Genomic DNA, 10,778 nt, shown 5'->3' with positions numbered 1-10,778 from the left:
TCAGAAGTTTGCTCCACTCAGCGCAGGGACTCCCGCGGGGGGCGGTGCCAAGCACGGCGGGGCGGGCGGTCCCTGAGCGAGGAGGGGTGGGGGGGGCGTCATGGCGGCGGCAGCGCCTGAGCTCTGAGGGGGCCGCTTGGTGCCCGGGCGGGGGGGGGGCACATTCCAGCTGATGCTGTGGCCCCCCCAGGGGCGCGGGGCTCCCTCACCAGCAGCCGCTCCTGAGGCGGCAGGTCCAGAGGCCTGCGGGGGCGGCAGCGACCGGCCTGGCCTTTTGTGTTGCTTTCCTTCCATTTTGTTTTAGAAGGAGTGGAAGAATAAATTATGGATTTTTCACCATGTGGAGCACGGGTTGCTGGGCTTGCTGGCATCACCTCTGTAGGAATTTCTCCCTGAAATGGCCAGCAGGAAAGGATTGTTTGACACTTCGCCGTTTGTGGCCCGTTTTCTCTCTTCCTCAGCAGATGGCAGCAATGGCCTTTGTCTGACGGGGACCCGTTGTGCACAGGCAGTATCATTCATTCGCTTTTCAGGATTGATTATTTCACCAATAAAAAGTTTTGATTGAATGGAAATTACTTTGTATCCTGTTAATTATTTTTAAAACCATGCAAAGAAGATCCAGAATAGATAGGTTTATTTGACTAGAAAACCTGAAAAAAAAATTAAAGCTCCTGTTTTACTGTATATCTGAATATTTAAGTATTCCAAACCAAACAGCACTCTACAATTGACAAGGAGCGCAGCCCTGACTGCAAAATAGGCTGATCTGGTTTCATTTGTAAGCGAAGTATATTTTAAGGAGGAAGTGACCCCTTTGGAGATGTTTGTTCTCAGGTGATGTAGCAAGTGTTTGTCACATAGGAAGGAACCTCAGTGCACTTGCTGAAGAAGTCTCTCCCCTTACGGAGTTTGATGCCCTTGTTCTCTGGCAGTGATCACTTAATCCGAGTTAAAGGTTTTCCCTTTTCTCTGTATTCACACAGGTTGATGTCATCAGTGTGCTTATAGTTTAGTATTTATCCACATACGTGTATATACACATATGGCCCATGTTACGTTTTGAAATCTAGGCCCAAAGACTTTTTTAAAGTACCTAGGTCTCGATTTATGCATGTTGTTCAAAGGAGAGTATTCTTGCCATTTGGTAGTGACTTACAGCTTTAGGGAAAACTGACAGTAAATTGATTTGGGCTCAATCTATATTTCTCAATAGTTTCTAGACTGCCAGATCTGATGCCATCTAATATCGGAAGTGATGTCTTCGCTTTTTCTGCCCTTGATGCCATTACTTCTACTTAAAAAGTGAGACAAAAGTTCTTACGTTAAGGATTTTGTGGTGCCCCAAGATGTGAATTAATCTAGTGTTCTTTTCAGAAACATATCCATACGCACTAAAATGTCACGTGTGTGAATAGATTGCTCAGACCCAGGAGGCTGGGTACAGAAAGCTCTTATTCTTTGTGCATAAATATCCCAATGAGCAGCCACAGTGGGCAACACAATGCAGAAACATAACAGAATAAGGTGGTTTGCCCATGTTTCCAGTTTTCAGCATTTCAGCACTGGACCTGGGCTAACCATCCCTTTGAAATGCAGGAGTTGGGCTAGTACACAATCTGTTAGTAGAAGCCACCTATAAGAAAACTCAAAACCACAAAAAGTCATTGGATTCCAAAACAACTATTACACACTTTAATTTTTCTGACAATCAAGATTTTAAAAACGAAAGAGGTTAAAGGATGGTGATGTTTAAAAAGCTGCCATCTGTCACCACTTTCCTACCATGGCTATGGAACTTAGGTTCTCTACAGGGTGAAGGAGTGCTCTGGGCACTGAACTGGGACCCTGATAGTCTCCCATGCCACAGGCTTGCTGTTTGGCATGAACCAGTCATTCAAACTTTCCATATCAATCCACAACAGCAAGAAGATCTAAGAGACCTTTAATCTACACCCATAAAATCAAAATACTTTACCACATTGTTTGTTTCATCAGTTGGTGATCTTGTCAGTTGAGAATCTAAACAGTTTGAACAGAAAATATGTACTATCAGCCAGCGGCATCTGAGATGGCTTATCTTTTCTTTTTTTTTTAATGTAGTGTTTGTTTCTAAGTACTACTTCAATGCATACAAATAGTCATTTTGAAGATGGGAAAATACTCCAGGATGGAGATGGAGATCTTATCAAGGCACATAAACATGGAACTGAGAGCATGCTTTTCAAATAGAGGCAAGGGTGCAGTTCCATGCTGCAACTAAAAAGTTTTCTGCTCTGAAAAGGGAGGTCTCATTCCTTCACCCTCCTCTCCTACTCTTTCCTTCTGATCCTGCTCTCCTTTCTTCCTTCGCTGCTCCTCCAGCCCCCCACTTCTGGCTGTGCAGTCCTTTCTTCTCACTGCTTTGTACCATCACGGTCAGGCATCGGATTGGAAAGTAAATTGATGCAACTCCAAACCCAACAGAAAACATTACTGTAATTTTTCTGGATTAAATTGTTGGCTCTTCTAGTAAATCAAGTGAATTCACTGTGCTATCAGTGAACATCAGGGCGAGCTTTTAAAAGAGGAGAGTGCATAGGCAGAAGGAAGGGAGGAGGTCTGGGAGATGGTGAGGGCAGCGGTTCTCCATGTTTCTGTGGTAGCAAGCTCTCAGCTTGTCTCGAATTGTCTTCTTACATCATACCCTGAAAGGCAGGCAAGGAGTAAAAGGCTCTGCCTCCAGAGGTGCATGAGAGAAGCCATATAGTAGAAGGTATTTTGGTTTTATTGGACTCTCCAGACTTCAGTTTCACATTCTTTTAACAGGAACAGATTGATTCTCTAGTGCCTCGCACTCAGCGAACTGTGCAAGGATGTAAAATGCTGTGACTTCAACCAGTAAAAGGCTGTGGCAAGCCAATCACTTGGTTTTCATGTGATCTCTGTGATTTTCTTGAGTCATTTTCCCAGTCTGTATGTAGTGGCCAAGACAGAGGGGATATAACGTCAAACTAAAGCAGAAAAAAAGAGTTTCAGTCTAGTTCTTAGTAGCATGGCTGATTCTCAGAAGACCTACTGATGACCCTTTCCAGCCTACAGGGAGCTGCTAACATATGTCTTTACATTGGTTCCGAATGAGAAATTAAGAACAATGGTGTCATGCATAGCACTCTGCAATTTGCTTTCTGCTACATTTCAGCTCTTCTCTGAAATAAGGACACGATCCAGTACAAGCCTACCACTGTTAATACAGCCCCATTCCTACAGCCTCTCCAAATTGTGGGAATGAACCTGGACAGCCCTTCAGCAGATGGTGAATCAGTACAATGATATTCTTCGCCTCAAAGACACGTCATCTTAATTTACTGCTTTAGTTAAATTTGGCTTGGTTTTCTTCATAACTAATTTTAGGCAAATTGGCACGTTTCATTATCGGGCATTCCGGTTCTGTTAATTCAGCAGCAGTGTGTACAGTGTGTGCCATTGCAGTATGCTAAATTATTTTAGCACAATTTGAATCCAAGCATTATACAAGCACAGCAAATACAAACCCCATTTTCAAGCATGGTCATAGAACAGCACTGCTCTCTTCTGTGCTAAAACACATTTCTTCCATTTTTGATTGCTATTGCACTCTAAATAATGTGTGGTGTGGTTTTCCCATGTTGTCTGAAAAACAACCCCAAAATGAAATTCAGTTCCAGTCTCTTGTTGGGCTTAGGTTGAGTGTTACATCTTACAGCCTAGTTAAGCAATGAGCTCAGAATTTTCCTTTTTTGGTGATTGTTATAGGCTTTATTGCAGGATATAACAGGGAGGGGGGGAAAAGAAAAGGCGTCTGTTGGGGGTGAAGGGGACTTAAGCAAGCTTTATGTCTCCATCTGCTGTGGTTAATTCCCATCTCCCTGTCTCCTGCTGTGGCTTTGGGAATTAATGAATTTGCAGTGCAGTGCTGTGCTGCCTTTTCAGCTACAGCCTATTGGCACACTTAATAATGTAGGAAAGAAGTTTAATGTTCCTGTCATGTAAAAATTGGGGCACACCAATCTTCCATGCACGTGACAGTTTAACGGTTCCTTGCTATATACCCTATTACCAGATTCAAATCTCAGTACAGAGCCTGCATGGTTATTTAGCAATGAAACAGGTATCTCACTGCTGGGTAATAAATTGACACGGCTCAAAATCCAGGCACGTTTTGATAGAATCAGCCAGCACTCTTTCCTATGCTCAGAGACTTAATCTTCTTTCTGGAAGCAATCCCCCTACCTGATTTTTAAGTCAGACATTAATACTGGGACTTTACTTCATCACACACCTGTGTTGCCTGCCTATTCTAACTTGTAGATGCATATGCCTCAAAAAATGTTCTGCATGGCGTGAAGAAGTAGTCCCTATCCAGCCATCAGCAAGCTGGGTCGCTGCAAACATGTCATGTTGCCAGAATAAACTGCGGGATTTGCAGCACTGCAATTTGCCAGTAGTGTAAGTCACGCCTTTGTCTTCAGAAGGAAACGGTCACAGAAAGAAACCACAATAGGCAGGCAATAATAAAAGGAGCTGGAACAAATTCCCAGTTTGGGTATGACCTGATGAAACTAGGGTTTTCTATCTGCATTTTCGCCTAAGGGAGAACAACTGAGCAAAGGATTATTTGTACCTTCATCACGGAAGAGTGAGTCCTAACCCTGTGCAAGTTCACCAGTATAAAACATGTTCTCTATGTTACTGCCAGCATCAGTAAGCCTGGGAGTGATTCACTTCAGGCATTCAAATCATGGATAATTCACTACACCCGCCGAGCAGATGCTCAGAACAAGGCATCTACTTTCCCAGGGCTCCCGAACAGTTCACAGGGACAATCTTGCTCTGGTTCTCCAAGAGCAACTCCCTTGGTCACTGGGAGCAGTGTGAGCGGACTCAAAGGTGCAACTGTAAGACCTAGAGGAAAGCTGGATGCATCTGGCTCATAAAGACCAGGCTAATTCTTCCCTTTTTCTGCAGCTTTCTGTCTTGTTCTTTGGGTCTACTGGAGACATGTTTATTGGGGTGATAATGAACTGCCAAAGAAGCAAGACAGCTGAGTAAGCTAAATAGAGTTTCTCACACTCTAAAATAGCTAAGTAGCAAAATGGGTTGAATTCTGGAAGCTTGGAAGTTGAATGATAATCATCATATTGAACAGCTGGTGAAAAGGAAGAGCTGGCACCCAGGCAGTAAAACTGGCCCAAATATTACACATGATAGAAGTATACAGATCATTTGGTGAGAGTGCAGATATAGCAGCAGCCTTCCAGTCTGTTTTTTTACAAAACAAAAAACTATCTATATTTAACTTTATAAATTTCTCTGCCGCCTTCAGGACATAAGCATTGGTATCAGAGCAGGATGTGCGGGTGGGGAGATTTCCAGTTTGCAATAATAAAGGTGTGAACTGCATAATCTGGTAAATCCCCTAAGAAAAAATCCAATCCCAAAAATAACATTTTTCAGAGCAGAAACAGACCAGTTGGCAGGACGTGGCAAGGGAAGAACAAAGGTGATTAAAACTAAAAAAAGGAACCCAATGAAGCCAGCGTTGGTAAGAATAACTTTATCTGTAACCTAAACTTGCCCAGCACAGAGGAGTATTTAGTGCACACAGCACCTCAAACTTAAATCTGAAACATTTACAATATTTCAGATTTTCCTGCATAGGGATAGAGAAGTGTCAGAAGATACATGGTAGCAAGCTTTATAAAAGCACTTAAGCTGAGAAGATGTAGGATACCTAAAAAATTCATCAGACTTTTTCTCCTCATCTTAAGGGATAGACCTGCAGTGGTTTTAAGATACTTAAGACAGTTATATTTAATTTCTTTCTGTTAAGGATACAGAAGTTCTGTACCATACAATGCAGAGCGGTGCCAAAAGCCTTGAACAAAAGGAGTGTGCTCATCCATGCTGCCCATCATACAAGGTCAGGTTCCAGAAATGAGATACCTGTGTTAGTGGGAGACTCCAGCTCACCTGAGGAGCCCTTTCAGGAAGGCAGTGTAGGTTGTGTGTAGAGCTCTACAGGCTTGTACGCACATCTGCCAGCTCTGCAGCTAACTTGCTTCTAGACAAGTGGTATATTTCTACCTGAATATATAGGTACGTGTGTGTGTGTATATAGAGATATATATATATATTTCCTGCCCTACTGTGGAAGGGTCCTGAAGCCCTTAAATGCCTGAGGCTTTGTTTAAAAGGGTTATAACCTGTTAGTCACCCAGCTGGATGATAACATACGATTTACATCTACAGTTCATGTCATGAAAGCAACAAAGATTTTTTTTTAAAAAAATGATTATGAGAAATCACGATCTTCAAAATTAAAATTCAAATACACATAAGCAGGTTACTCTCTCATAAATGTTTCATTAAATATAAATACAATTCTTAGACCATATGTTTTTGTATATAGCTGGCTATATATTCATTAGACTTACAGAGCATTCATATTCTGGTTTTGGCTTGCTACACTCACATGTTTGCTAAACATGGGGTTTGGGATTAATGTGAAAAAGGAAGATGAAGGGTAGATCTGTGGCAAGAGTGGATACAAAAATATGCCAGTCCCTACCTTCCTCCCCAGTCTGACAGTGAAGAGTTACCTGTTGATAAAGATACTGCAAAACAGAAATAGTAGCTCTCACTGAAATCAGCTCCTGTGCTATATCAATGGCACCCAAATCTGGCTGTGTTGATTTGTTTCCTTCCTTACAGTCATTCGTATTCTTTTCCCTGTCTAATATGGCAGCTGGCCCATCAGCAGTTTGAACTCACCATGGAAAACTCAGAATGGCTGACCTCACCTGCTAAGTCCTGCTAGTTCTGACATAACTACCAGATTCTCTACCATTCCAGGCCAAAATCTGTGATTATTTTCTTACAACTATGTGTGTCTTTCTACATATGTTGTATCAACACTGTGCCTTCTCTTCCGCAGCAGCTCAGCTTGTCCAGTTCTCCCACATGCCGAGCCAAATCCCGTTTGTTCCTTCTTCCTCTCTCTCCTTGACCCTCAGAGCATCTTCCCGTCAGACCTCCTACAACACGTGGCATCATACCATGTTTACAGCAAACAAAGTGCAGTTACCAAGCCTCCTATCTGAATATTTGATCAAATCACTCCCCTCTTCACGTCCCTCAGCTAACTCATCTATTATCTCATGAAGAAATCAAGCTGCCAGTCACTACATTCGAAGAATCTCTTAGCTTTCGCCCCACTACCTACCCTTGCTGAATCTCTTCTCCCCCCACATCCTCCCATCCCCAGCAGCATTGCTCCCCTCAGAGGTCTTTGTGTCGGCATCTCATCTCTTCGGTGTCCTCATAGCTTTTCTGTAAGGCTATGAAGTCACACCCTTCCATTTCTATTTATATTCAGTTTTCTGAGAAGACAGAATGCACGTCTCTGCCAGCACACTGCAACCCCCCCTTGGCCCAAGCTACAGATATTTTTCAGAAAGTCCTTAACTCACTACAAATAGTGCAAAGAAGAGACTAGAAAGAATAACATAGTCCTAAATAAGTGTTCATAGCTAAAAATGCAATGACAGTACAAACTGTGGTTATAAATTCATCTGTACTGACACAAATCAAGTGAAATGCTATTAAGATCAACAGGGGATTCACTGTTCTGGCAGGGTGAAGTCTATACAATTTGTCAGGACACCCTACTGTCCATGTTTTGGTTTATTAATTGCAAGAAAGGATCTTTGAGCACAATTTAAATCAGCAAATTCTCAAGAGGGAGGAAAGCTACGTGCATGCTAAAGTGGTCCTATATTTTAGAGGTGCAAGCACCTAAACAAGGTCTGGAATTATCCAAATAGCTGCTGTTTACACAAGACACAATTTCAGAAAACTCACAGCAGACTCATCGTTTTTTATATAAGTGCACTGCATGAAGCAAACGGTTTTCTAGAAGAATCAGAAAATTTGGCCTGAGTATTGATTGTGGTCTACAAATAGATATGGAATCCCCCGTGGCAGCAGTGGCAATTTTTCAGGAGATCACAGACTTGTGTCATCCTTCTTGTTCAACCACAAAAGTTCCTTCGAACTCACTCTGCCAAGAAATGAAACGTAGCTTTGCTAGACTTGCAGGTGACAAATGTTTCAGTATATACTGCACCTCGTCTTTGGCAAGACCACCAGAGAGAAAGAGAGATGTAAGGATCAGCTGCACAACAGCTTCTGTTTGTCCTTGTTTCTGTTCCATGATGCTGCATTGGGTTTAGCAAATTCTCTTACAGATTTGTATGTCAAGTGCTATCTTTAAATTGTATTTTTATGGCAAATGCAGGTTCTCTGTTAGCGTTGAACAAAATCAGAAAGGAACGTTTAATGATCCCCCAAACATGCTGCCTAAACAATGTAACATAAAACAGCTAGAAAGGGATATGCCACTTCTTTTTTGGGGAGGGATAACCACCACATTCTATTGAGAAATATAGTACCCAAGTCCATCTATGAACTTCCCTACAAACTTTATGAAAATCTAAGCTTTCATTTAAAGTTTGCAATACTGGTATTTGTTCAGATTTATTTTTTTCCTCATGAACTGAATTGAAAATAATAAAGTATCTTCTTTGGAGCTTTCAAACAACTCTAAAAATACATCAGCAATAGAGAGTTGCCTCCTTATATCTTAATGCTACGTTAAACTAAAGCCAAAAGTCAGCACTGATAAATGATTTACACTGGAACAATTTTCAGAAATACCAAATTAATGAAAATACTTACCTTGCAGATGCCCCATATTCCGCCAGACTCCATCTCTCCAATCCTCAATAGCATCAGCAACACAATTATACATCACTAATAAAAAAACCCCACACAATAAAAACAAAAGAGCAGAGAAAAATGAATTGCATTTCTTTTAAAATACAACAGTGCTGTCATACTGACTGCATTAGGTATTTTTTTATAATTCTATATTTAGCCTGGTGCAAACTGCTCCAAATGGTGCCCTAAAGTCCTCTTGGATGATGTTTGTGCTTGCTTCGCTGCTGATTATGCTGGTCTTGATTGCATCTGCAGAGGGCATGTTGTGCCTGTGCCTCCAGGAACATCCAGCCACAGCCTAATTAGAGCGCACCTGAAGCAGTCAGTAATCAGTAAGTAGTAACCAATGATAATTAATCAGTTATCAGCTATTGTAACCATTTGTTTTCAGTTTAAATATCTAACGACTGCAAATATTTATCATTCTTTATATAAATATATCCTGGCTATAATGGTCTTTGCTTACATAGCACAAACTTTCATGTTATGTGGGAAACTTCCTCAACAGAAGTTGTATGAAATCTCTGAGACTCACAGTCACTGTTAAATACTCTAGATGGGAAGACACCATTCCTTAAAAAAAAAAATATGGATGCATAACCTACTTCTAAGAGGACAGAAGAGACACTCATCCTATACATCCATGTTCAGTGCATGTATTTATAACTGCATTTACTAGATAGGCAGATAGGAGACAGATGCTTAATTATGCCACACCCCTTTAATTAATCCTTAATCATTGACTCACATCTACTGAATGTCCCCCAAGTGTTATTTTTTCCACAACATTTACCTTAGCGTATATTTCAACATGTACTGTTCATTTTCTGACTTCAGAGAGGATGTGGTTATGGTTTGACAGAAAGGAAGCTTTGCTGTAGATGGGAAGATAAAGCTCAAAGCACCTACGCTGCCTTGTGAACACTTTTTTTTTTTTTTTTGATTAACTGCCTTCCTTCTTCTGTTTCTTTCTTGGATGGGCACTCAGCGCGTAGGACAGGCATCCCATGTCCTGGGAGGCAACCGTTCTTGGCTCAGCCATGAATAACTGTGTACTCCTGGAGGAACTGCTGATCAAAAAATCCCAGCAGAAGAGAAGAACTTCACCCTCCAACTTTAAAGTGCGCTTCTTTGTCTTAACCAAATCCAAGCTGGCTTACTATGAACATCGCCATGGGGTACGTCAGCCATTTTCTTTCTCATAATAGAGTAGTGGAGGGAAGGATGCTAATGGAAGGAAGGATGATCTTGGTTGAATTTTATTAACTTGACTTTTCCGGTCCTTGCTACAGCACCATTCATTGATAATTGCAAAGTGGTCAAATGGGTCATTGAGAGCTTCTGATCAGTGGGCTTCTGGTGCGCATGGAGGAATAAGACTCCTTTGCAATTTATTGAAAGGGTCTAGTTTTGTTGTAGGAATGTAGCTGCTATAACCGGTGTGTGTAACAGTTGTGTGAGCCTGTGCCCGGTGGTTCACACGGGTACGGGGGTGACCTGGAGTGGCGTATTGCAAAGATCACGAGTGTAACCTAATGACATCTGTGAAAAAAATCATCCACAGATCTCACCCTCTCATTCTTTTCTTCTGGGCAGCAGCCTGATGGCTGGTAGGAGACCAGTCCTGCATTTTAAAATAAATTCATCTGCCATGTGTAACATGTCTAGTCTTTGGAGTTAGCTTCAGAAGGGATGCGATGATGAGATCCATGCTCAGACTAGACATTGTTTCCCCAAGCTTGCATTTCCCTGATTTGCTAAATATGAAGAAAATTAGAAGACAATCTGTGCGCCCCATTGTGCTGAGTGTTCTAGTGAAGTGAGAATTATTTCCTTCTTCTACTTAGCTGGATGTTTGCTGAGCCTCATTACAGTTGTAAATAATATTGCTTGTTTTCCAACAGTCACTGAACATGCTGCTAATCCATTACGTTTAGGCACTGTTACTGTGGCAGAGCAGAGCTGGGGATCGTGCTGCT

At 41.7% G+C, this 10,778-nt stretch overlaps 1 protein-coding gene across 1 annotated transcript in view; it reads left to right on the top strand.

Annotated features, from left to right (window-relative positions):
* Window positions 1-9,755: 9,755 nt before the first annotated feature.
* The window catches only part of ITK (IL2 inducible T cell kinase), a 33,637-nt gene continuing 32,614 nt past the window's right edge, over window positions 9,756-10,778 (top strand). The window contains exon 1 of the mRNA XM_005437004.4: window positions 9,756-9,977. Coding sequence (XP_005437061.1) covers window positions 9,807-9,977 — 171 coding nt within the window. The 5' untranslated portion in view covers window positions 9,756-9,806. The remainder of the gene's footprint in view (window positions 9,978-10,778) is intronic.

Source organism: Falco cherrug, chromosome 8, assembly GCF_023634085.1.
Source record: "Falco cherrug isolate bFalChe1 chromosome 8, bFalChe1.pri, whole genome shotgun sequence".
NCBI classification, from domain to species: Eukaryota; Metazoa; Chordata; class Aves; order Falconiformes; family Falconidae; genus Falco; species Falco cherrug.
Note: the sequence above shows the minus strand (reverse complement) of the source record. Positions and strands in the feature narration are given on the sequence as shown.